The sequence below is a fragment of the Ursus americanus genome, chromosome X, assembly GCF_024610735.1.
Source record: "Ursus americanus isolate L20-20 chromosome X, mUrsAme1.1.p, whole genome shotgun sequence".
Lineage (NCBI taxonomy): Eukaryota > Metazoa > Chordata > Mammalia > Carnivora > Ursidae > Ursus > Ursus americanus.
This window is the reverse complement of record NC_142164.1, coordinates 17739457-17766990: the sequence shown is the minus strand read 5'-3', so window position 1 is coordinate 17766990 and position 27534 is coordinate 17739457. Positions and strand designations below refer to the sequence as shown.

The 27534-nt window shown below is 49.8% G+C and overlaps 1 protein-coding gene across 1 annotated transcript in view; it reads right to left on the bottom strand.

The window, feature by feature from the left end:
- Window positions 1–8956, bottom strand: part of HS6ST2 (heparan sulfate 6-O-sulfotransferase 2) — a 286271-nt gene extending 277315 nt beyond the window's left edge. Inside the window, exons 1-2 of the mRNA XM_045789549.2 lie at window positions 8514–8956; window positions 7155–7673 (exon numbers count right to left, since the gene is read on the bottom strand). Coding sequence (XP_045645505.1) covers window positions 7155–7673; window positions 8514–8941 — 947 coding nt within the window. The 5' untranslated portion in view covers window positions 8942–8956. The remainder of the gene's footprint in view (window positions 1–7154; window positions 7674–8513) is intronic.
- Between the last annotated feature and the right edge of the window lie 18578 nt (window positions 8957–27534).

The window sequence follows — 27534 nt, the reverse complement described above, 5'->3', positions numbered from 1 at the left end:
AAACATCATTTTAAAAACTGTTAATGTTTACTTTTATTATAAAAGTAGTGCGTACTCATAAAGGAAATGCAAAATCTTCAGAGCAGAATAAATCGGGGCACCTGGGTGGCTCAGGTGGTTAAGCATCTGCTTTCAGCTCAGGTCATGATCCCGGGGTGTTGGGATGGAGCCCCGCATCACTGTGCTCCCTGCTCAGTGGGGAGCCTGCTTCTCCCTCTGCCTCTGCCTGCTGCTCCCCCTGCTTGTGCCTGTACGCACACGCTCTCTGCCACATAAATGAATAAAATCTTTTTTAAAAGAATAAGAACAAATCATGAATTGATTTACTAATATCCTGGTAGTTTTCTTTCATTCTTTGTCTTTTACACTGAGATTCGGAGGGATGGGAAGATGTTTTGTGTGTGTGTGCCTCTCTCTGTCTCTCCCTCTCCCCACTCCCTCTCTCTAGCATAGCTCTAGTTATTGTACTGGGTCCATAATTGGCTATCTCTTTTTCCCTTAGCTTTAAATCACTAGCAATTTTCCATAGTCTCTGAAAAGACATTTAAATGATTCTCTAATAATCCTTCAAGCGGATGTACTGAGATTCCTTGAACCATTCTCCTCTGTGTGGATGTCCAGATTTTTCCAACGTGTTGCACTTACAAAGAACTCCACCTAGCCTCCCAGTGCACCATTAGATCACCCTACACTTCCCCCTCATGGCATTTCTCACAATTCTAAGTCATTAATTGTTGGTTTTATGTCTATCTTTCCCACTCCATGAAGGCAGGAACCACAACAGGGCCCCCAGCACGTAGCCCAGTGATAGGGGACACTCAGTAAATATTTGTTGAATTAAAAAGTGAAGAAATAAATGAGCGAATGGATGAAAAACACGTATAAGATCATGGTTTTCAGTAAAATCCGGGAAAAGAAATTAGGAGTCAAAGAAAGAAATATTTTAATGTTCTCTGTTTATATTATCGAATTTGTTTCCAAAAGAATCGTTCAAATTTACATGGCCACTAACAATGTATGAGAATTATGGGATTGATGGTGGTGGTGATGTATGTTGAGGTTTTTTTATTTTTTGGTGTTTTTTTTTTAATCAGTGCTAATTAGAGAGGCAAAAAGGTTTTCCTACACCTAATGACTTAAAGTTGCGTTCCTTTATTCCCAGTGGGACTAAACGGTTTTTCCACATCTGTAAACTAGTTGTGGGTCCCCTGTTGTAACTTGTCTGTTCCTATCCTTTGTTCTTCTAATCAATTTGTAGGAGTCCCTTATACAGAAAAGATGTCATCTTTTTGTCTGTTTTATTTGTTGTGCCTATTGTCATCAGTTTGACAATATGCCTTTCATTTTGGCTACTTTTTGACTGATGAACAATTCTCGTTTTAATGCAATCATAACTGTCTATCTTTTCCTCTCTTCAAACATCCTTCTCCGTGGCTAAGAGTCCCACATGTGAATTGCAGCTATCATTTAAATAATAATGCCAGTTGTGGAAGCAGATGAACTGGGTTCACAGACTCCCACATATACGAGTAAGCCCTAATCTGCCCTAGAATGGTTTTCCCTTCCCTACGAGCCCTGGCCATGACATATCCAGGCGACATAGACCAGTCACAGCTCTTTAGTATAGTGCCCACCCCGCCCAAACTAGGTCCCCGTCCTGACCTCTCTCATTTGATCGCTGGTACCACCTCCACTCCAGACTAGAAATCAGAGAGGTGTTCAACTGGACTCCAGCCTTCATTTCCTTCTGTGTTTTTTACATTCCTTCCATCCAAGGGCTTCTCCTACTCACCGGGGTTCCAACTCCTCATTGCTATCCCAGGATCTTGACCATGAGGCCTCACCCCACCTACCTCCCTCACCCTTCCCCAACCATGACCTTCTCTGGCCAGCCCTGGCTAGGTGAGGCCGCTGCACCTCACGATGCCAGGAGGATACCATGCCCACACACAATGCCTCTTTTCTTCTAAATACAGCCCACCAATTCCCAGATGTCTTCCTGAATACATCTCCCCTTTTTCTGGCCTGTTCCTCATTCCTTAAGGAGGAAAGGGCCTGAGAAAGCATCTTGGTTAAATCTCCCATTCTACAGAGGGGGATGGACCTGCCCCAAATCACAAGCCCCCGCCCACCCCCACCCCCACTCTGACCCACAGTTCTGCACTTTGCCCTGTAATCTTTATGGACTTGAGGCTGAAGACGATGACTCTGGCTTTTCTGGCTTGCCCCCGGCTCTAATTGCCCCCAACTACTAGCACTGTGCAGAGGTCACGATTCTTCAGAGCTTGCTGATTAGACATAAACTTCCACATAAACAGATGGACTTTTCTGTTTCACTATATTCTTGTAAAGGTGTGACATTTTAAAGACATGCTTGATATTCAAATCATTTCCAAAAAAAAAAATTCATCTCCTTTATTAAATGTCTAAAATACCAAATTATTTTGTTCTGCCGTAAGCTCTGTGAGTGTGAGGATGACGTCCCTTCCCTGGAAGATAATGGGCAGTTTCACAAAATTTTGTTTAAAGAATAACGATGGGAAAGATGACTAATCTTTAATGTCACTTTATACTACCGAAGTTGACGACAGATATCTATAAAAGACAAGCTCTGACATTCTTCTTGCCGCATATAACACCACTGCTCTAAAATTACTATTGAGAAATGCTAATTCTGAAGAGCCTGTTATACTACCCCGAGAACTGAGAGGTTTTTTAATTTAATTTTATTTATTTATTTGAGAGAGAGAGTGGGGGGGGGCAGAGGGAGAGGGGCAGGGCTCGATCCCAAGACCCTGAGATCATGACCTGAGCCAAAGGCAGACGCTTAACCCACTGAGCCACCCAGGCATCCACCCAAGAACTGAGAGTTCTGCCAGGACTCCGACAACACGTCTGCCATCCCTGCGACCATGCTAATGAATCCTGCTCAAGTTCCACAGATGTGACAGCGAGTTCCTCCCCTTCTCCTGCGAAACAGGTGGGAGAGTATAGCGGCTCCTCTCAAAGGCAGCCGAAGAAACGCACGCTGGGCCATGAAGCTGCCCCTGTAAGAGCCGGGTGGCCCACAGCCCGCCTCACTGGCAAATCCCAAACGGGAGGCAGGGGGAGCGTGGGCTCGTGAGGTGGGAGTGGGCACAGGGGCCAGGGGGTTCCTGCGAGGATGGAGCTCGTGCAAAACAGAGCCACCTTTTTAAAAGAAAGGGAAAGAAAAAGAGAGCTGTTTTCTCCACCTAAATGCCTTTTAGTCCTTTCCTGTCAGTGATAGCCTACTGGATTTTAGATGACAATTAATGACTCTTCCGTATGGCTGCTGGAAAATTCAGAGACACTGAAAGGCTAGGATGCAACAGGAGTCTCCTGCTCAGAGCCCTGGACCTGCACAGCCACAGAACCCGGCCCATGCCCCCTGTGTGTGCCGGCCAGCACGGTACCTGGCAAAGAAAAATGAGGCCAGCACACATTCCCTGTGCCCAATGCGGAATTCCTCCCACAGACGAGTGGTGCTCTGGAGCTGGCTACAGAGGGAATCTGGCCTGAGAAAAGCCTGCAGAATTTGGGAGTTTTAACAGCTGGTAAGCAAGAATGTTTGGATACATTTTCAAAAAGTGGTCTTAGAAATCCTAGAATGAGCAGGACCCTTCTCTGACCCCAAACAACATATTGGCAGACAGATGCATGAAATGCAATTTCTAGTTTCTTTTTTTTTTTAAGAAATATTATTCTCAATAAACAACTTGAACCTTTTGCCAGCCCAGCGTTCTCTGTCTTTGTCCTCGCCAGGCAACGTGCTCACAGTCATTTCTAGTCAGCGGTTATATATCACCCGAGCCCGCTGCCATCCGCGGAGGCAGGGAAGCATGGCCAAAGTAGCACTGGGAGCAGAATTCAGGGTCTTGGCTCGCAGCCACGACGGCCTCTCACACCCCCTGTAACGTGGATAGATGGCTGCGAGTGAGAAGGTGGCCCGTGGCTGCGGCTGAGCACTGCTACCCGTGCGTGTTCGCCAGGCCCCGAGCGCTCCCATCCTGCACGGCTGTGTGATGTCCAGCACGGCAGTGAGAGGCCCGTCTGCCACCCAGCCACCAGACCCCACTCGCCCACTCACTCCCAGGGAGCAGAGAGCCTCAGGGAGCTGAAATCTCTTCTCCTCCCCAGGGGTGTGGCAACCCTGGTCCGATCCCGGGTCCAAACTCACACGTGTATTGTTCCTGAAACGGGGGACGATGTAGGTGGTAACACTACCAGTTCGCGTTTATGCAGGGCTCCCTCTGTGAGCGTTCCTACCGTGAAATACGTCACCGTGCTTGGGGCCAGGACCCCGTTCAAGGCGCAGTCCACAGAGCAGACCGACAGGACCAAGATTCCTGCCGGGCCACTCCAGAACTCGACGACCTTGAGAAAGTCCGGCAGCCCCTTTGGCCTTCACTCTCATCTGATAAATGGGGATACTTTTGCCCACTCCACCCTCTCCCGAAAGATACTGCAAGTTTACGGCGAAGTACTGGAGATAAGGGGATGAACGCTCGTCAGACCCTGGAACGCACACTCCATGCGCACAAGGCCTGGAGAGGCTCTGGTCCAAGGTCACACAGCTGGGTCGTGGCCGGCCTGGAGCGAAAGCCCAGGTGTCAGGACTCCCAGGCCAAGCAGGCGGAGCCCGCCGTTCCCCTCGGTTCAGCGGAGCACAGAGACCACCAGCTGGCCCAGAAGGCCACTCCGCACAGGAACTCCGCATGGTTGACTCTCATGTCCCCAGAAGGGCTCCTCACGCCCACGCGGCACTGCTGCCCCCATGGCTCAATTTTCACCACACACACACACTCACACACACAGGCTAACTCAAACACGCTTCACGCATACCTTCGCCCTCCTAGGTTATCAGAGCTCAATGAACTGGTCCTGAAGGCGGGGATGTATCAACACCCCGGGAAATTCTGGAACCCTCAAGCTACCACTATTCTTCCAGATTTCTGGAGGTGGGTAGACATTAATGAAATAAAAAGATGCCCTTGGGGTGGCAATGTGTTTCTCTGGCAAATTTTATTTCATTTGTGCAAGTGGTGTAAGATCCAGTAACTCTGACTCTTTAAAAAGTGGTTCTTCTTCTATTAGACTAGATGGCACTGTGGTAACACCCTTTCACAACCAAGAAAAATCTCATTTCATGCCAGATAATGTTGCTTCAATTTGGGTCCATCCATGAGGGTGAACCCACCTTTTGAGGGGTCCTGGTTATCTTATGGAAAATTTCTGGGGGTATCTGCCAGAGGATAGAGGCACCAAATACATAATCGGGACCACATTTATAAGGTGTGTTTAGAGACCGCATCACACCCCGACCTACACGTCCAGAGGATTTTCAAAGGCACATGTGTCCTGTGGAGCTCTACACCCACAAGCTCCGTCAGCAAGTGAGATTACTGTCAATACTGCCAAATTCTTTGGGATCTTCCTAAACCCCAGTATCTTATGGTGACAGTGACTTACACAATTCTCACAATGGACTGAGGCAACAAACTTCCTGGAGCCAAGGTTCTCTTAAGATGGAAAAAAGAAAATCACTTAGGGTTGTAAAGGCAGAGAATGTTCAACAGATTCTGCCAGAATCCCAGCATTCAAGAGAGGCCACTGTAAAGTGAGGGAAAGGTGCGTGAGCACGGGTGAGCAGAGTCAGAAGGCTCCATTTGCAGGCATCTGGAAAGAAGAAACAGCCCTAGCTATTGCATGCCAGGAGCCCTCTGCAAGGCACCTCCTTGTCCAAGGCACAGAGTAACCTGCCTGGTGGGTGGGTGGAGCGGTTGGGGGGGGGAGGAGTTGGGAGCGGGTCCAGGTAGGCAGCGGCTGTAAACAGCAGCCTCGAGGGCCCCTGTGGTCGCCTGACGGAGAGGCAGAGAGCACAGCCGTGTCCTTGCCTGCCCAAAGACCCTTCCAGAGGCCCCCTGGCAATGAGACTCATCCAGTCCATTCCCGGGACTACCTGCCCCGCCCCAAATTTGTTTTAGGGACAGGGGCATATTGGGAGCCCTGGCTGGAGCAACTCCAGCCCAACACGCCCTTCTCCCCCTCCCCCTTTTATGGCACTCCTTGACCTCCAGCAACCCGGCATTGCGGCTGCATGAAGGAAAATGCCCTAGCTTCAAATGCAACTAACTGGCTAAAGACTCTTCATAAATCACCATTTTCCGCATCAGCTCCGGGTTCCCAGCGCGTGGGCTGCCGGCCCCCCCGCGCTGGGGCTCAGGATTTGCACATCTGGAGAGGTTTCTCAAGACCGAACCCCACACGGGGGTCAGAGCAGCGTCCCAGCTCGCCCTTCCGCACGCAGGGTGCCCCTCACACTCGCAAAGCGCTGCGGATACTCCGAGTGCAGCCAGTAGTGGGGGGGGGGGGCGTAAGCTGGGTCCCACCAGCTCTCTCCCGGTGTCCCCAGACAGTGGCAGAGGGACACCCACTCGCCCAGGGAGAGCAGAGCCAGAGGACAGAAAGGAGGACAGTGGCAAAAGTCAAGCAAAAAGAGAAAAATCAGAAAGGGTAAAAGAAAGAGTGAAAAGCAACGTGAGAGAGAGGGAGAAGGCAAGAGCGAGTGGCTAACGACCGACAAGTACGGGAGCAAGAGAAAGAGAGAAAGGCAGATAGAGGAAGTGAGAAAAGGAGGTGGGGGGGAAGAATGCGGGAGCTGGAAAAGGAAGAGAGGGTAGAAAGGAGGCTTCGGAACCGGGGCGCAGAGAAAAGAAGACAGAAGACAGGAGGGGCTCAGGGACCTCCCACACAGAGACTGGTTCTTTCCGGCGCTCCAGTGCGGAGTACTCGTGCGGTACCCGGTCCCAGCGGTGGCCAGGGTGGCGCTCGTTCGGGGCCTCCCGGCCACTCCCCCCGCACGCACTCCCAGCCACCCAGCAGGCCAACCCGCCGACAGGCTGAAGAGCCGTCCCGGGCCGCAGCGGACAGGCTTCCTGCGGCGGCCACGGCGCCGTGAGCTTGCGCGCCAAGGAGTCTGGCGCCCGCCCAGTCCGGGCGCACCCGCCGGGCACAGAGGTGCGCACCGGGGCGCCGGCAGCGGCCAGCCGCTCCTCTCCACCCTCCACCCGCCCAGGCCCAGGTCCGCTCCCGCGCTCCAGGGTCCCGCTCGGCCGCGCGCGCGGCGCACTCACCTGGACGGTCTCAGTCTGGCGTCGCGCTTGCCGTCCACCACGGCGGGCACACAGCTGGTGAGCTCGGTCCAGTCGGCGTGCAGCCCGCAGCTCCAGCCCGTGGAGAACCTGGAGAAGAGCCAGGTCTCCCGCTTACCCGGCCGGTGGCAAGTGCATTTCTTCTGACCCACGCGGCACTCGCACGGCTGCTCCAGCTGGATGTTGCGCACCAGGTGGCGGCCGAAAGTGGTGCCTCCGGTCTTCTGAATGTGCAGGAACACGATCAGGTCATCGCCCTTGATGTCGAAGTCTACCTTTCGCAGGAGGTCGCCGCGGCTGAAATTGTAACGGGGCACGAACCTGGCGGAGCTCTCATCCTCCGAGCGGTACGGGTCCGGCATCGGGGAGCTGAATGCCTGCAGGCGAAGGAGCTGGCATTCTGTGCCGGGGCACACGTACTGGAGGACGATCACCGCAAATAGGAAGAGCATCACCAAAGCCAGCAGCAGCTTGTTGGATTTCTCATCCATGTTCCCGACGCTGGGGGAAACCCAAGCTCGTTACGTCAATCCCGCAGCTCAGCCCGCGCTCGCCGTGCGCCCGCACCGTCCCCTCCCCCCGGCGCCGCCGTTGCGCCCCTTTCCCCCTCCCCTCCACACCGAGTACTCCACGGCGGCGGCGGCGGCGGCGCCCTTCCCCGCTTCCTTCCTTCCCGGCAGGCTCAGCGCTGTGGCTCCTGCCGCACACCCCCCTCCCCCCGACTCCTTCCCGCTGGCCGCCTGCCCTTTCCCCCCCGCCGGAGCTCTCCGGAGCCGCGTCGCGGGGTCTCGTCCCCACGGAACGCCGCCTGGCCCGGTCGCCCCACTTTCCAACTCACACCCCCCGGTCTAAGCCCCCGCGCGTCCCGCTCCACTCTCGGTGCCTCCCATCCCCATCCCGCTTCGCCCACCGGACTCTTCCCGGCGCTTGTGCCCCCAGTCCCCTGGGCGCGCACGCCGCCGCCTCCCCGCCTGCCCGACTCGTGGGCTCTCTCCCCGTGCGCCCCGAAGCCCTGCTCCCGCCCGCGCCCGGTTGCCCACCTCGGAGGCCGCCTCGAGTGAGCTCCGAGCCGGGCGTTCGGAGTTCCCCCGGGGGGACGAGTCTGCCGGCAGCCCGACTAGCGAGCGGAGACGCTGCCCTGCAGTGTCCGCGGAACGGCGGGGAGGGAGCCACAGCGTGGCCAAAGGCGCGCCGCGCCCCTCCGGAGCCCCCCGAGCCCGGCCGCCACCGGCCAGCTGGAACTTTGCGCCCTTTCCTTCCCCTCGCGGCTGCCTTCCCTCCCCGCACGGCTCCGCGCGCCCCGGCCCGGGAGCGCGAATCCCGCTTTCGCCTAAAACATACCTGGCTAGGGGGCCGAAAATCTTGGAGAAGATCGCACCGAGCACGTGCTTCAGCGAGTGGCCCAGGGCGGCCAGGCCCCGAGTGAGCAGGGCCCGGCAGAGGGAGCCCAGGTCCCAGCGTCTCCTGAGGTCGTGCATCCGCCTGCGGCGGCCTCGGGGCAGCAGCGCGAAGAGAGGGGTGCGCACGGCTCCCGCCAGGGAGGAAGACGCCTTTAGGGGCTCGTCCAGGAGCGGCTGGGAGTTGAAGCCGCGAGACACACCCCTAGGAGGGCCCGCGCGGACTGAGGCGGCGACTGATCCGGGCCGGCTTGCTGCCAATTCGGCCTCTACTCTGGAATGCCGGCGGGGACAGGTGGTGCGGGCGGGCGCTCTTCGCTCCGGTTGCATCGGCGGCCCGAGCGCCCGGGCTGCACACGCAGGCAGTGCCATTCCCCCCTTCAGGCAACTCAGGGTACTAAGGATCGGCAGCGAGCTTGAATTTATGTAATAATGCCTCACGCCTAAGAGCTCGAGCCACTTCACAAGCAGAGGACCTCGGTTTTCTTCTGTCTTGGGGAAGGGAGGTCACTCCAGTGAGCGCATCACTCCACTTTGGCTGGTAATTTCAACCTCCCCTAAAATAGCAAAGGCGCAAATTGGACCTTCTCCCTCTCTCTTTGCCAATTTCCATTCTCCAGCGGAAGCGGGGGCATTTTCTGAAAAGGTAAGTCAGCATGAAGGAAAAGCATGAGAAAAAAAAAAAAAACGTTACAGAATGGGAATCTGAGCTTTCTCAGAGCAGAGACTCACCCTTACTCCTCTCTTCTTGCTGAATCCCTGGCATCCAGCCCCGTGCCTACAGGAAGGATTCACTCCTATACGGTTTAGTGAAGGAAAGATACATGACTAAATACTACATCAGAGTGGGGCATTCGAATCCAAGATGATGTGGTGAATGAGGAAACCGAAGCCCAGAGAGGGAAACACGTTTGCCCAGGGTCACACAGCAGAACCCCGGGGTTTGGACCCAGAAAACCAGGCACCATCCAACCCGTCCCCTGACCCTGACACCAGCTCCTCTCATAAATAGGTGCAGACCATCCTCAAGCCCTGGTGTTAAAAGGCTCTTTTTGGCTGTAGGGACCACAGGTGTAAGGATGAACCAGGAAAGAGGGGACGTCCCTTCAGGACAAGGTCCCCAGGGACTCAGGACTCAGACTGTTCCTATCTGATTGATCAGGTGGGGCTTGCTATCGATCAGGAACTGAAGTTTCTGCCATCGAGCCCCACCGCAGCAGAGGGGGCACGGGTGGCAGCAATGTTTCAGAGCAGCACTGTCAGGGCTGAGGGGGTGGCAGTGAGACAAGTATGGAGGTGGGCGCAAGTCCACTGGGACAGGCTCTCCCAGTATCTGCCTGGGAACATTTGATCCCTCTGTGCAGGGAAGCAGCAAGCGCTGGTCTGAGAATCTATCACATCCTTGCTGGGCAGCCCTGAGATAATCACTAGCCCTTCCTGAGCCTCAGTGTCCTCTTCTGTAAAATAGGACTCATTACTCCTTTTTATCCATCTGGGTCACTGTGAGGATGACCCTCGGGCCATTTTACCTGCTGTGTTTACCTGCTGCCCGAAGCTCAGATGTGCCCAATGAGTCAGTCACAGGCCAATTAAGGAAGGAGTCCTTCTTGGGCAATCTCGCAGCTGTGCCCCCTGCCCTTACCTCCCCCTATACTTCTCCAGTCCTGGCTGGACTTCCATATGCCCCCAAACGGACCGGGCACAGTGGGGGACCTTTGTCTGGCTCCAGGCAGGAAGGGTTTGGGGGAATCCTGCATTTCAGGCATTCCATCTGTCCTAGGACTCCAGGGGGACATTCTAACCCATGAAATTGTGTATGGAGCCAGACGCAGCAACTTACAAGGTAGACATCTTGGCTTCCCGAAGAGCTCCCGGGCTCCCCTCCACCAGGCTTGTGAGCCCTGCCTGCTCCTCCTGAGGATGGGTGAGGGTGGGAGCCAGAGGAGTGAGAAACCCTGGGGGTGGCCCGAGAGCTCAGCTTGCCAGCTGTCCCCACCTTTTCTCTTTGGCCACCCACAGCCATCAGCCTCTTCGGGCCAGTAGGTGGCTCTCCTCGCAGTGCCATACGACGAACCCTCTGCCCTCACACTCTCACAATGGCATTCTGTGGGTCCCTGGGAAAACAGTTCTGGAATGGGTGGGTCACACATTCATGCCCCCAGCAACTACTTGGTGTTTCTGGGATTGGAACCAGGGCAAGTGCCTCGGGTAGAGATGCAGGGAAGGAAGGTAACCAGTGCTGGGGAAAATCAGGATTTACTCTTTCAGGTCATGCAAGGAAACACACGTACATGTGTGCACACACACACACACGCACACTTAACACTCTGACTCTCAGGGAAAGAGGCAGTCAGATGGGTAGTTGCACAGCAAAAGGAGGGGCAGGACGGTGCCAGAAAGCCCAGTCTCAGAGATCTAGTGACGCGTCCACACAATAGCTCGCTAGAGGGTGTTCGCATGTACAAGCCTTTCCTCCACCCACCTCATGCTGTAAGAAAAAGAAATGAATCTCTCTTCATGTTCAGGGCTCCTGGAAGTGGAAGGAAGTGCCCTGAGGGGAGCAGGGGGCCCCACAAGTCTCGGAGGACCCCTCCTGGGGCAAAGAGGCTCCCTGCTCAGAAGAGGGAATTCTTCCTGTGTGTGTCCCTTGAGCCGTGTTCTGCTGAGGCCAGGCCTGGGCCTCGGCAGGAAGTTCCAAGGCCTCTTGCAGTCCTGGCCTGGGCCCACCTCCCAGAAGCCGGTTCCTCTCAGGAACTGAATAACAAAGATCCTAATACTCTAGAATCAGCCCGGTTTTAGAGCTCCGGGCAGGGGCGCGGAGGAAGGGGGTGGGGGCAAAGAGGAAGAGAACTGGCTTGGTTATTTTCGGGTCTTCAGTTTGGCCTCTCAGTGTTTCTTAAACCGGCCTGAGTTTCTACGTGTGTGCATATATTTGGGATTCGGTACTTGGAAGGTGAGCAGGACTCTGCAGACTGAGCCGGTCTCCTGGTTGACTCCACAGTGTGCTTTGCTTTTCATTATTTTTCTACGACTGTCTTTCCACGGTTTCCACAAAAGGTTGAGGATTCTGGGAGCATAAAGGTCAGCCTGGCTTGCATACTAAGCAGTGCGCTTCCAGACGTCCGTTTGGTTGCTGGTGTCGGAGAGGGCAGCAGGGAGAATTGGCAGAACACGGGCCCGGGAGTCCAGGGACCTGGGTTCCTGTCACGGCTCTGCCACTCAAGGTGAGGCAGCCACTTGCTGGCTCCTGGACTCAGCTCCCTGTTTGTAAGAAGGCAAAGTTGATGTTGTGATTCAAAGGGCATTTTTCTGCTTCTGCCTTCTAAGTCACGTGATTTCTGGTCTTCCTCAAAGGGCCAAAGTGCTGCCAAACCCTCAGTGCCTCGTCGAGGGGAGGTCCTTGATTCCTTCCATCTAGTTGTTAGGTCCCACCAGGCAATCAGCAGTTGGCCTTGTTCTGGGCCTGTATTACATGGGTGACAGCAGAAACAAATTAGAACAGAAACAGTGAAATTTTCCTGTCGAAGAAAGCGCTGGCATTCTTTATAGAGAGCATAAAACACCAAGGAAATGTGCTTTCCCCCTTATCCTGAGCATTCTCTTCCGCCCTGTCTTTCCAGCTGTCTCTCATTTTTTTCAAAAACGTTCATACTCTCAATAGTAAGCGATGTTTGTCACAAAGATTGAAGGCATGCAAACTATCAAGTCAATTCGTTTCTGTTTTTATGCGTCTCTCCGAACTGAGTGAACAGCAGTACTTAACGAACGAGCCGTTCTGAAATCTAAGCTCTGATATCATAAACAGGTTGGGTGTGTTGGATACATCACTGTCAACAGCCAGCCTATCCCCCTCCCAACAAAACACTGAGTTTTCTTTGTTTAGCCTTACAGAACATGGGGCTCAAGGAATGAAAAGAGGAGGATAATGCCGGGGTGCTGTGTACGCATTCGGGGTGCTACATGAATGCATGCTGCAGAGGCCCAATGGGGGTCATCAGAGACGCTGAGCATGCAAACCAGTGAATGCCCATCCCGAGAAGGGATCCCCACTATTTCTCTAATGGTGGAATTCGCACTTCTTGCTGAGTGGAAGAGTCCATTCATGCAGGCAGGGCCTTCAAAGCTGGGGAAGCCAAGCCTTGGCAACCATAGGCATCCACAGGCAGCAGGCTCCACTCAGCTCCTGTGACAGTCACTTTACTTCTTTGTGCCTCAGTTTACATTCTTATAAGACAGCCTGACCAGGTACCTTCCAAAAGCTGGTTTAGGGGTATAGTAAAGAAGAATGCAATCTCAAGTGAGCTTTTTATTAATGAGGAGAGAGCAGAGATTTGGAGAGGACGTGGCTCGGGGATTTAATCAGGGCCTCAGTTTTGTCATCCATGAAAATGGGACTAATGGCAGCCACCTCACTGGCTTGTGATCCATTGAGAGCACATAGTCTAGTTTCTGGAAAAGTGGATCTTCGGTAAATGTTCATTTCCCCTCCCTTTTAACTCTGAGTATCTTTGGTCTGAACTCTTTGTTATATTTTCCACAACAACATACACAGGTTTATTTTTTTATTTAAAAAAAAATTTTTAAAGATTTCACTTATTTGAGATAGATAGAGAGAAAGAGCACAAGCAGGGGGAGGGGAACAGAGGGAGAGGGAAAAGCAGGCCACTCTCTGAGCAGGGGGCCTACCTCCGGGCTTGATCCCAAGACCCTGGGATCATGACCTGAAGTGAAGGCAGATGCTTAACCACCTGAGCCACCCAGGGGCCCCAACCTACACAAATTTAATGACTGGCCCTGGGTGGTGGACGATAGGCCAAATGGTGACCCAGGCTGGCTTTGCCGCCCCATCCCATTTCTTTATATGTTCCTTTTTCTTCCCTTACCTCTCTTTACCTCTCCAGTGTTCTCCTGGCCTATATCCCATGGAGGAGGAAAGCCTGTGATCCATTTAATCACATGGAGGAGTGGGACACGTACGTGTGACCCGTCCCCAGACACACTTACAAGGGAGGAGGAAGATAGCAACGCTTAGCCTTAATGAATGATCCCTCCAATGAGATACCAAGAACTACATAATATGAGATGCTACATACAGGTGTTGACCCTTGAACAAACAAGGGTTAGAGGCGCTGACCTCGCACAAAGTCAAAAATCCACATATAACATTTAACTCCCCCAACACTTAAGTCCTAAAAGCCTACTGTCGACCAGAAGCCTCACCAATAACATAAACAGTTGGTCGACACTGATTTTGTATGTTATACATATTTTTCTTAAAGATTTTGGTTTTTTAGGTTATCTCTACACCCAACGTGTGGCTCAAACTCACAACCCCGAGATCAAGAGTCGACTGCTCTACCTGTTGAGACCGCCAGGTGCCCCTGTTATATGTATCATACTGTATTCGTTCAACAAATTAAGCTAGAGAAAACAAAATGCTATGAAGAAAGTTAGATGGAAGAGAAAATATATTTACAGTACTGTAGTGTAAAAAATGTGCATATAAGCGGACCAGCTCAAACCCAAGTTGTTCCAAGGCTAGCCGTATAACAGGGCACAGAGGACATGCTTGGGATGCCGAGGGGGAGAGCAGAAGCGGGTTCTAGGGGAGTGGAAAACTGAGTGGAGAGGTGAATGGAGAACCAGCCCCACTCTACACTACTGACACTAATTTTTAGCTCCGTTCCCTTCCAAACTTAACTGTTGATCTGGCCAGAGCGGTTTTGATTTGATCCGCTGGTCAAACCACAGCAGTCAGATAGAAAAAGGTCAGTTTTGTGCTCACCCTGCAAGAGCCAGAGCTGGGTGAGCCCATCCATCCACTGAGCCCTGGACCGGCAGCACCAGCTCACAGTGGCAGCGTAGAAAGAGCACCAAGCCCGATGCCAAGGAAACAACGTTGGAGTGTCAGTTCTGCCTCTGGCTCGCTGCGTGACCCTGGGCTAGTTGCTTGCCATCTCTGGGATCTAAGTGCTGACCTTCGGAAAATGAGGGGCTGCATTGGATGACCCTGAAGGCCCACCCCAGCAGGAGCTTTCTGTGATCTAAGCTGTGCTGGCTAATGGGAAGGGCTGGGGACGGCCACCACTCTCTAGCCTTTGTGTCCTCAAAAATGCACTATCGAAGATGACCCTCCAGCTAGTAGCTGCGTTGAAAATGCAGAAGGACTTAAATGAGGAGCAAACTTCCTTAGATTGTATGGGTGAGACAGAAATGTGCAAATAAGCTTTCTGGGCTTCTCCTGATTGGATGGTAAAGACTGGAGGACAGTGTCAAAACTGACTTCCAGCTGACCCAAAACCCTAGGTAGGTTTTAATAAGGATAATAATAATAATAAAAAAGGCAAGAATAGCCTTGCCTGGCCCTCAGTCTCCCACTTGTTTCTGTGCTCTGGGATCTTGGCAAGAGAAGAACATACCCATTGCTGATCTCCTGACTGATCTCCATGGGAGTTCTAGTTCTGAATAATAAAATAAAGAGCTAAAAATTATATCTCAGATCACCATGAAGGATTTGAAGAAAGCTAGCCCCGAGGCCAAAGTTGCTCTCAGGAAAAGGATTTCTTTGTTACTCAAACAGCTTTGACAGGGAATAACCCAGGAAAAGAGAAAATTAGTTTAGAGAAATCACACATGTCACAGACTAAATGAAAATTAATTTTTCATAAGACGGAGCCAGACTAGAGGCTACTAAAGCCCTTAAACTGGGCTTGATAGCAAAACCTGTAAAAGGATTTACTTTGTATGCACTTATTTTCAAAATCCACATTTCACCAAATAGCATTAAAATGAAGAAAGCTGTAACATTAGAGCAGCGTGGGGTGGGGGTTAAACTGGGTAAAATACACACTCTGCACACTCATCTCCACTCAAGAAAGTCACCTTAATGGCTGTGGTCTTATAGAAGATTTACCTGAAGCAGAAGGCAATATTCAAATCCCCAGTGAAAAGAGACAAAATGTGGTTGGTAGGGCTGAAAGAAGCATTAGAAACGCAATGGGGTGGTTGAGGGGAAGGCAGCATGTTGTCCAAGATGCCAGCTCTTATGCTCTGCATAGTGATCAGGGAGGGCTGGCTGCGATGATGTCCCCTGTATGTCGACCCCAGAACGCTTAGCAAACAATGCCAAGAACAGCCCCCTACTGAACACCTATTATGTGCCGGGCACTTGACTAAACACTTTCCATGCCCTCTCTCCATTACCATTCCCAGCAACCCAATGAGGTAGTTACAGCCGTTGAACTTATTTTATAGATAAGTAAACCGGGGTTCAGAGTTACAGCCACACAGCTAGGAAGTAGTAGAGCTGGGACTTGAACCCAAATCTGTCTAACCGCGCAGCCTGAAATAACTCTGATGCCCCAGTGAGCCTCATCCAGCTCCGGCATGTCTGGGCATGAGCTGCAGAGTATGAGAGATCCTGTCCCAAAACGAGTACCAAGAGCTTAGATAATCCTCACCCTAGGCGGGAGAGCTGGGCAGAGAGAGATTGTGTAGTGAGGACGCATGCGTGCACCTGCGTGCGTGCGCGCGCCTGCATGTGGCTGCGTGCACGTGCACGCACGTGCTGTGCGAGCACCGAAGGAAATAGAGGGCAGGGGTCCAGAGCCTGAACGTTGGTAAAGAGGGAAGCGGAGATGGAGTCACTGCTGGCTGGGCAACTCAATACATACCCAACCTTGGGATCTCACCCCCATCATAGGATACTGTTATTTTTTTTTTTTTTTTTGAAATGTCATAAGCCGCTTTTTCTAGTCTACCAAGCAATAACTTTCTGGAAGGCTGGAACCTTGGCTTCTTCGTTTTTAAAAATTCCCCATAGTGCCCAATAACAATAATATTTGGTCTAAGGCTTCTCAGTTTCCCAAATACTTTCACAGACACTGACTGGACCTTCCCAACAACTCGGCGAGGCAGCTGTTATTGCCCTCACTTTATATATGAGGAAACAGAGTCTCTGAGGGGCGAAGGAACTTGGCTAAGGGCGCACAGCTTGTGTGGAGCGGCCTCTGCCGACCACTCGCATCGTCCCCCCAAGCACACATGCCAACATGAGGTAATGGCAAGGCCCCTCACGAAGGATCTAGCACAGAGTAGGTGCTCAAGAGCTATTAGTTTCCCCCTTACCGGACAGTTTATGACCAAAAAAAAATGTTGTTTGCTGTCCACTAATTATATCCTACCAGGCACCCCAATATCTCCAACAGTGACTGGTCCACATTCTCAGAGAACTTGCCATCAGTGCACGGACATCCAGCTAACGTACAGGAACCCGAGGGCCTCGAACGACGGACCGGCCTGTGGCACTGCCCTGAATGCGGCGAAAGTTCAGAGGACCTTCCGCAGTGGGCTCAACTGGTCAAAGAAGCAAACACTGGAGTGGCCCAGATAAGCCAGTCAATCCACTCTCCCCTCCTTTTTGTCTTGGTCCCAGAAAGAGGAACTTAGGCTGACAGAAACTGTTCTGATCGCTTTTCCTTGTGCTCAACGCACCCAGTCCCCTCCTTGTCAATGAAGTTGTATAAAAAGTGTCCTCGCCCTCCCCATCTGCAAATCCCACCCTCAGTCTGCGGTGGCACGAACATGACATTGTGGGGTCTTTCATCAAGAGAGCAGTGTGTGGCCTCACGAGGACAGTACAGTCTGTGTCCACATCCACAACCCCACTGGAGAACAAATAGTTGATTTTGTAGACCTAGTCAGTAAGCTGCTTTTCGCAGGGAGAAGAGAGAGCAGGATAGACACAGTTTGAGTGAAATAAAAGACACTCTGCATTTCACCCTACATATTTCCCTAGTTCCAAGATCATGCCAGCGGTTTGGTAACAAGTCGAAGCAGAAACTGACATTTGGTGTTCCAGAGTTTTCTGGAAGAGAGCCAGATAATGAATTACCAAATGAACAGTTTCTGGCCCTCTGATCAAGGACAAATCTCAAGCCAGCTGAGACACTAGGGTGCCGTAGCAAACTAACAATAACGACAATAATAATTGGCCAGGATGACGCAAGTCCGCAACGCAGGACAAGACTATTTTCTTTGCTGGCTGTGATCTGGAAATACGGCTAGATGTGATTTCTCGTCCACTGAAATGCTCACAGTGTGACATTCTCAGCAGAGACATTTCATGCTGCAGATCACCTGAAACAATTTTTTATTCAACACTAAACTCGTCAAATCCTTGATAGCGGATAGAGCCAGATTTGGTCAAATCATGAGGGAGAATTTGTAAGATGTAAAAAATTCGCTACAAAGATGTTCTTTTATTCTCGCAACCTCTTTTGTGCTCTATTATATACTAGAGTTTGCAGCCTAATACTTACATACAAACCGAAGGCAGGAGATTCAGGCTGAATTGTGCACACGCCCACACATCCCCCGTACCTCCACAACAGATCTGAAATGAGAAGGCAGGGGTCCCTCTTAGGAATACTTACGGACCATTCTTCATGAAAAATAATGTAAGAACTCCGCCCAAAGCCAAAGCAACAGGAGGGCTCTGAGCCGGTCTTTTTCCTGCCTTTCCCTTCTCAGAAGTCCGTGGCAAAGGCTCCTGGTCAGTGCTATGGGCTGCTCTTTTGTCTCCGTGACCTGAGCGCCTTTGCTGACCAGGCCACAGGTCAGGGGTCAGGCCCCCTCTCTCCGGTATTTAGTGCGTTCCCAGTCAAGTCCAGGCTCGAATCAGCTGCCTCCATTGTAAGTCTCTTGCAACTGGATGGATTGGCTTGGTCCACATGTCTTGAGGATTGGAATCTCCTGTGTGGGGATTGGCTTCCACTTTCCATGTCTACAGGGCTTGCCCCAAGGTGATTGATGTAGTCTACACAGGGAGACCATATTGACAGCAAGTGGGAATCCACATAAGAAAGTCTGTGGCTTGAAGCTAGGCTGAGCCATGTCCCTGGGAGGAGACCGAGTCACCCCAAGCAGACAGCCACCCCTGGGGAATTTTTAGACGTGTCCAAGCCGACTCCGTCTGGGACACAGTGTTTTCCTTTCTCCGTCGACTCCACTCTCCCAGACTCCCCACCCATGCCTGCAAGTGCCCTGCGGCACAACTATGGGGGAACGCTCATTTCCACCACAGTGTGAGGGGCTCAGACGATTCCCCTCCCCAAAGCTTAGCTTAAAATGAATGAATGAATCATAATAGGGTGACTTCTACCAGCCTAATAACCAATACGACCATTGGAGAAGCAGGCAATGGTCTGGAAAAGAGCGTGCTCCCTAGAGTCAGACTGAGATTTGCATCTCAGTTCTGCTCCTTCCTGGCTGTGTGGCTTTTGGCAAGTACTTAGCCTTCCAGAGCCTGTTTCCTCCTCTGTACGACGGGGATGATAGTCATTAACTATCTCAGAGAACATGTGTGAGAAATGAGAGAGATAACGTATGTCAAGCCCCTTTTCCAGGACCTGGCAGAGAAGAGGTATCCAAGAAAGGGCAGCCATTGTCATTGAACAAGGCAAGAGAGAGGGCTGAGTCCTTCTTAGTGTCCTTCAGATCCTGGGGCAACGTCTCCATGTGCTCCAGACAAGAATTACTCTGCTCCAGTAAGTCATTGGATCTATGCAGATACTTTACTATTCTCCTGCCTTCGTGTTTTTAATTACCCAGATAATTGATGACTGAAAGCTCCATAAAAGTTGTTCAAATATCATAGACAACACAGAAATTCTCTTGACCTCCATACAATCCCATTCTCTTCCCCTGGGGTGATTACTGTTTTTAGTTTGTTTCATGGGATGGGGGGCTTTTTTGGTAAGCAAGCTCACATATGAATATGCATATAAAAATACACAGTGTCGGGGCGCCTGGGTGGCTCAGTTGGTTAAGCGTCTGCCTTCAGCTCAGGTCATGATCCTGGGGTCCTGGGATGGAGCCACAGGTTGGGGGGGGGGTCCCTGCTCAGCAGGGAGTCTGCTTCTCCCTCTCCCTATGCCTCTCCCCCCCAACCCCTTCTGCTCATGCTCGTTTCCTCTCTCTCAAATAAACAAATAAAATCTTCAAAAGAATCACACAATGTTGTTTTGTGTGGGTTTGAGAAAACAAAATGGACATTTTAATATTTTACTGGAGTGCACATGGAAATACGCATACAGAAAAGTGAACACAGGAGAAGTGTACAGCTTAATGAATTTTCACATACTGAACACACATGTAACCAGCACTCATACCATTACCCCAAAACCCCTCTTGTGCCCCTTCCCCATCAAGAAACTCCCAATGGTGGCCCCTATTCTGACTTCTATCAGCATAGATTAGTTGTGCCTGCTTTTGTTCTTTATGTAAATCGAATCACACAGTGTATTTCCTTCATATTGCCGTGTAACAAATTACCCCGAACTCCATGGATTTAAACAACACAAATCTATCATCTCACAGTTTCTTTAGATCAAGTCAAGGCACAGTGTGTGCAGCCGGACTCTCTTCTCAGAGCCTTTAAGGCCTCAAATCAGGGTATCATCCAGGCTTGGGGTCTCATCGGGACTCAAGCTCCTCTTCTAAGCTCACTGATTGCTGGCAGAATTCATTGCCTTGTTGCTGTGGGACTGAGGCCCCTGTTTTCTTGCTGGCTGGTTGATCAGGTGTCATTCTCAGCGACCAGAGGCCCCGTGCATTCCTTGCCATGAGGCCTCCTCTGCCTGAAAGCCAGCAACAGAGAACTTCTCTTCTGTCCGTGTCCCTCGTGCTTCTACTCTCTGACTTCCTCTTCTGCAAGCAGCAAAGAACATGCTCTGCTTTCAAAGGACATATCAAATGAGGTCCGGCCCACCTGCATGATCTATCTTAAGGGTCACTGATGGACGTTGAATGAAATCTGCAAAATTTCTTTACCATATTACCTAGATTTGTGCTTGACTGAATAACTAGGGAAGGTATGTACACCATTTTAGAAGTTTGCCTACCACGTGCACTGTTCACTCGCTTATGTCTGGCTTCTTGCACTCAACAATATGTCGCTGACATCCATCCACATTGTGAGGGACAGGTCTTTGGGGGACATAGGTATGTGTAAGAAAGAAACATCTCTTTGTTATAATTAGCTAACCTTTTGGCGTTCTTTTACCACAAAATAACCCAGCCTGTCCTGACTGACACAGAAGTTTGGAAGTGGAGTTGTTATGACCAAGGGCAACAAATACTGCCCTATTGCCCTCCACGAGGCAATCTCATCAACATTGTGCGAGCGTTCCTTGCTAGGCACATCCTGACCAAGACATATTATGATAGAAGTTTGTGTGTATATATGAATTTTGGCCAACCTGGGATTTATTTTGTACACCTATAAAATATGGATTTTACCCTGCCTAAGGATCTAGGAGAACATGCCTAGCTCCCCTGCCAGCTTCAACTGCTAACGTTACCACCAGCACGGTGGGTACCCCTTACTGTGCTCTATTTTCCCATGGAACTTATCCTTCCCAAATATTCCATGTATTTGTGCATTTACGATGGTCATTGTTTGCTTTCTAACTGCACCCACTACGATATAAGCTTCTGCATGGCAGGGATCATTGTTCGTGTATCGATATATTCCCAAAGGCCTAGAAAAGAGCCCGCCACATAGCAGGTGCTTCAAAATATTTGCCAAATGGACAAATAAATGCTAACCCAAGATATAAATTTTAGATAGTTATTATTATTAATTATAATGCATTATTTTTACAGCTACAGCGGTCATATTTTCTAAATCAAACAATTAGGACACTGCAAAAAAACCCCACGTGTTTTCTGATGTTAAACGTGGGAAAAGATTTAATTATGCATTTATATCCGCTGAAACTCCCCTACCTCGTTTTTTACTTTACTTTCCATGGTTGTATCAGACTTTTTTAGAATACCCTAAATTCTTTCTGCGTATGCCTATAAAATTGAGAACTGAGAATTCTCCAAAAATTGAGAGAAATGAGAAAAATGCTCTCTTCATACAGCATTACAAATCCATATCAAAACAACAAGCATTTGTTTCTGCAAATTCTCTTCTAAAATATCTTCCCTTGTCACCACAACTAATGGATATGCTGCTCCGCCTTCAAGACTGGAGTCAGTTGGGGTCTCGAGCAGAGTTGTCAAAGAGAACTTTCTGCCACAACGGAAGTATTCTTTATCTGTGTTCTCTGATACCACAGCCACTAGCTACCTGGGGCTACTGAGCACTTGAAGTGTGGCTAGTGGGACTAAGGAATTATTTTTTAATCCAACTTAATTACAAGTCATTGTTATTCAATTTAATTTGAACTCAAATTTAAATGGCCACGTGTGGCTGGTGGTTACCATGTTGGACAGCAAAGCTCTAGAGGAAAGAAGTGGAAGAGTGGAATCCATTTTTGATCCTTTGATTGTGACAGTTGGAGGGATCCCGCGACTCATAGGTGGGAGAAGAAGGTGCCAGGTCTGGTCTCTTTCTTCACAGCCCCTTTCCCCAAGTGATGAAGAGGGAGCAGTGTGCTCTTATCCTCTCTCTTCGGGTAGGGGAGCTTGGACTGGGGGACAGAAGGACTCACTCTCTGACAGTCTTCGGACATCACCTTGACTTGTTCTTTCATGCGGTCACTGGCTTAGGCTGTGTCTCCACGGGCCCACTGACTCAAGCGGGAACTCTGGATGTGAATGGGAACTGCGGAGACGTGGACTGCACAGCTCACACGCAGTTGCCCTGTTCCCACTGTGCTTTGTGGAGCTCACCCCGGGGGCACGTGCAGAGAGGCACTCAATCAACCTGCTGGAGGATTGGACATTTCAGTGGAGGTGGTAATTACCGAAGCAGGTAATGGATCATGAGGAAGTCAAGTCTAGATAGGTTATCCAATAAAGAAAATAACCAGACCCAGGGTTTCAAAAGAGCAAGGAAAAAGAATATTACCTATTTCGAGTTACTTCTTGGAGCAGAGAGTATCTGGCTCTACTGTGCTGTTATGAAATTAATTTGAAGTTGAGAAACTGTAATATATTACAGCTATCAGTCTCTCTGGGCGGTTTTACAATCAACATGTAGGATATGAAAAAAGAAAGATGCCAATAACATATTAATGTGGTATTCGGTGTTCAATCTTCTTTATGCAGCAGAATATTACAGCTGAGCAAAAAATGATCAAAAAGTTCGTTCTCTTTTATACAAAGAAACAGAAGAAGATAATCTGAACTTTAAATTATCCCATTTGTCACTTTCCATTGATTGAGTCTTGCTCATTAAGATAAATTCCAAGCCAGACTATCATTTTTATCTTTTGAGCTCTCCAGAATGTATGCTTCCCAGCTGCCTTGATTTCTTTCTTTCCTTCATTTTTCCTTTTACTTTTTTTTTCTATATTGGCAGCTGCCAAGAAGGAATGAGACACTCTATTCCATGGTGTTTACCTTCCTGTTTCAGTTCCTCTGGAAATATATGGACCTGTCATGCAACACCTGATGTCTGCCTGCAGATATGCCCAAGCCAAGTCGGACATCCCCCCCCCTTTCTCCCTTTCACATGCCACGTTGAGACAAGAAGGGTATGTGGGGGGAGCCTAGCTTAACCAGCTCAGTAGAGCATGTGACTCCTGATTTTAGGGTTGTGAGTTCGAGCCCCACATTGGGTGTAGAGATTACTAGAAAAAAAATGAAGAAACTTAAAAAAAATACAATATGCCTTTAAAAAAAAAGGGAGGATGTGTGGCTTCTCTCAGGCAGAAGAGAACCCAAACTCAGCTCTACCATAAACTGGCTGTGGGATCCTGGAGAAGGTATCGATGCTGATTCTCAGCCTCAAAGGGAGATTCCCTCCCTGTTGGAAGGGAGATACTAATGAAGAGGACAGGAGGGCTAAGTGAGCTTGCTTTCTGTCTTTTGGCTGGTTCTCACTGTCTTCTTCTTCTTTTTTTTTTTTTTAATTTATTTATTTGACAGAGATAGAGACAGCCAGCGAGAGAGGTAACACAAGCAGGGGGAGTGGGAGAGGAAGAAGCAGGCTCCTAGCAGAGGAGCCTGATGTGGGGCTCGATCCCATAACGCCAGGATCATGCCCTGAGCCAAAGGCAGACGCCCAACCGCTGTGCCACCCAGGGGCCCCCTCACTGTCTTCTTCTGACTTAGTTTCCCTTCTCTCCCAGCATGCCCTGGTTCTGCCCAGTGAGTTATTTCAGCCTTCTCTAAGAACTAATGCTGAGATGACATGGACATTCCTCGTAACTGGCAGATAGCAGGTGCTCAATAAGCACGAGTTCATCCCTCCCTCCCCCTAGTGTCACAAAGCAGCTAGAGCTGGAAGTTGAGCGGCAGCCCCTTGTTCCTCTCCCCGCCCCTCGTGGCCAGGGATAAAGTGAAGGGACAGCGGGAAGCACTCATGATTCCAGTATATATACAACGACCACCCAGGTCCAAATGGACCCTGTGAAAAGTGGGAAGTCAGAAGTCGATGGTCAGTTGCCTCGCCCCATCCCCACCCCCTGTGGATCTACACTTCTTACCGCCCCCACTCATGGGCTCAGTGCCCTCCTAAAACCCACCCGCGGCTCCTGCATCCGCATTACAGTGTGGATGAGTGGTAATCCTCCTTGCTCCACATACGTTTGCACACGGATCAGAACTTCCTGTTAAAACAGACTGTTTTGAGTCTAAAATCTTGGGCATCGAGCAGTGGGAGAATATCCTCCATTTCAAAGGAATGTTCAAAGGAACTCTTTTCTGGAGTTCTGGAAATAAAGCGTGTAATTACATGCCCACGGGGGTGAGCCAACACCACAGCGCGTTCTTGAACCACAGCGCAGCCAACTATTTTCCCAAAGGAGATTGCCCAAGTGTTGCCCACACAAAAGAAACCCGCGTAGGTCCCTGTCAGTTCGAACAAGTGGGGGCAGCAGAGAGCGGTCGGCTGGAGCCGCGGCGGCAGAGCCGGCGGTGCGCTGGGATAGAAGGCGGCAGTTGGAAGGGAGGCTTCTGAAAAGGCAGGTTGGAAGTGGGAGCGAGGTTGATGCCAAGAGAACAAATAGGACCAGGGGAATAGGTCTAGGCTTGAACAGAGACTTTTGTCGCCGGGGGACAAAGAACAGTGAAGAGGTCTGGATCTCCAAATAAGGTCTCTAGGCAGGAAGCAGAGGATCCTTCAGGAGATGAGAGCAGCCCTCCCCGATCTTTTGTGGGCTATGAAAGAGCCCAGGTTTGAAAATCTGATGAAACCCAAGGGACTTCTCTGGAGAAAAGGAAACATAAACACACATTTTACAGTCAAACCCAAGGGGTCTTCAGCTCTCACCCCAAACCCATCCATGGGCTCTGGGTCCAAAATTAATCTAGGTTCTCAGAGACAGTAAAAATGGGGCCGTTCGGTCATTCAGGATTCCGGTCCTCTTGGATGTATAGACCTGGGACCGCCTTCTCACTCAGGAAGAGTTCTGGGCCTGTCTTCAGAACGACTCGTGTCTGTATTGCTTCTAGACCATCCCAAAGTAGCCTCGGGCTGTGGAGCTTATTAAGGATTCACATAGAAGATTTGGAGGTTCCCCTGCTACCCTCCATCTCCATCCGCTGGCTTACCTAAATGTGGTCTCACAACAGTAAAGAGTTACTCTTATTATGCCCATTTTATAAACGCCATGACTGGGCTTTAGGGGCACCTGGGTGGCTCAGTCAGTTAAGCATCTGCTCAAGTGATGATCTTGGGGTCCTGGGATCGAGGCCTGCATTAGGCTTTCTGCTCAGTGGGGAGTCTACTTCTTTCTCTCTCTCTGCCCCTTCCCCCACTTGTATGAGTGCTCTCTCTCTCTCTGTCTCTCAAATAAATAAATAAAAATCTTTTAAAGAAACCTGGGGTTAAACCGCTTGCCAGGTTCACAGAGCCAGTCAGTTACAGAGCCGGAACGAGCCTCCAGCACGCCGTGAGCCTGAGGTCTGGGTAGTCAACATCGTCTGTGCCGATGATCAGAGCGAGCTCCGGCTTCAGAGCTTTTAGATCTACACGTAAACAGTGCTCCACGTAGGAACATTGTTCGGAAAGTCAGCTGCAAGTCTTTGCTTTTCTTTTTTATTCTTAAATAAATTTTTTTTAAGTAGACTCCACTCCCATCAGGAACCCAACATGGGGTCTGAACTCACGACCTTGAGTCAAGACCTAAGCTGAGATCAAGAGTTAGACACCTAACTGACTAAGCCACCCAAGTGCCCCAAGTCTTTGCTTTTCTAATGAGTAGTGAAGCGCCCAGTCATTGGGATCCTTATCCAATATTTGGCTACACAGGTAACACGCCCATCTGGGAATGAGAGGGACCTGTGGGGCTTGCTTTCTCTATACCTTTTGTTCACGTGCTGCTTCTGTAAACACACGAGCCCCAGATAGCGGCCCAGGTTTGTGAATGCAAAAACATGTCTGCACCAGAAATCCATATAACTTGTTGAATTTTGTAGAGACAAACTGCTTTCTTCCCTTGTATTATGTTCTCCTAGATTTTGAGTTGATAAAATGTTATCTGTTCAAGGAGGGAATATGTTTTAGAGAGAAACAGCAGAGCCCCCCGTAGTGTGGCCACTTCTTCCCCACGTGATGACAGACATTTGGACCCAGTGGATCACTGGAAAATGTAGCAATGAAACATGGGTCCATACCTGCTGTAGTAGTTGGCCTGTTTAGAAAAAATAAATTTCCTTAAGTAATTATTTAAGAAGATCATGTTTGTTAGCTTATGTTTTGAATGACCCCACAGAACACAAACAGATATGATCACAGATAGCAGGCATCTTACAGAATCATGAAGTCAGACACTTTATCATATAAATAACAGGTGCCTGTGGGTTAATTTAACTTGTATTTATACAAAAAATTCTGCTACCTTCCCTATTGTTCAATCTGCTGTCATCTGAGATATACGGGCTTTTCACCGCCTTTGAAAGTAAGTTGGATCAAAGCATCCTACAACAAAATGGAAAATAATTAAAAATGATGTGTTTCTCAATTTCTCTGCAATGGCACGGCGTTATGGCTGAGATCCATGAAATATTCAGTGTGCTGGGGTTTGCTCTACTTCCCATATTAAAGCACGTTTGTAAAAGACTTTTATTTATTTCTTACACCTACCTTGAATAATGAGAGGGCCCAGTCACCCACTCTGATATTTTAGCTCTAACGTATACTTTCCCCAGCAAAAAGAAAGAAATTTTAATTGACACAATTCCCCTGCAAGCCTCCAAAGGCTACGGTGGTCTTCCGATGGCACTCTCTGTACCGCCATGCGATATGGACAGCACCACCCACCCGGCCAGGGGAGCCGCTTCCTGAAAAACAGCACAGTCCTGAAGAAGAGGCAGGAGAGGAGGAAGAGAAGTAGGAAGGGGAAGAGGAGACGGGGAAGAGGAGAGAAGGAAGAAGTGGAGGAGGAAGACAGAAGAAGGGAGGAAAAGAAGGAGGAGGAGGAGGGGTGCAGGAGAAAATTCTTGAGAGTAGCCCTGATATTGAACTTTGAATGAACTGAGTTGAAATGCGGAAGCAATGAGTAATTAATTACCCTAAGTGATTTAGTATTCAGCCAGAAGATACTGAGTCACCTTAAAGGGGCAAAGTTTCATAATTTCCTCCATCCGTGGAAATGAGGGCTTGCGCGCGGGTTGAGATCAGTCACAGAGAAAGAAAGTTACATTTCTGCACAGATGAATTAAGTGAAATCACAAATCCGCTAGAAGGTGCCAATTCCCACGAAATTTCCAAGTGACATCAAAATGCTTGCAGGTCCTTTGGGAAGTTTCCCTTAATCTAGAGGCGACTCCATGGAATAATGATTTCACAAAACATTATCGGCTATAACATGAAAGGAAGTGAGCCATGGTCAAATAAAGGTAGGAAACGCTGAGTTAAATGAAAGAATTAGGAACTTGCAATTGCAGGGTTTCTTAAAAAAATTTTTTTAGGCTTCTTAAAATCTTTAGTGCTGATTGGCATTGTACATATCCCGTAGGAGGATACGGCACATTTTAAAGGATTTCCCAAACATATGTGTCAGGGA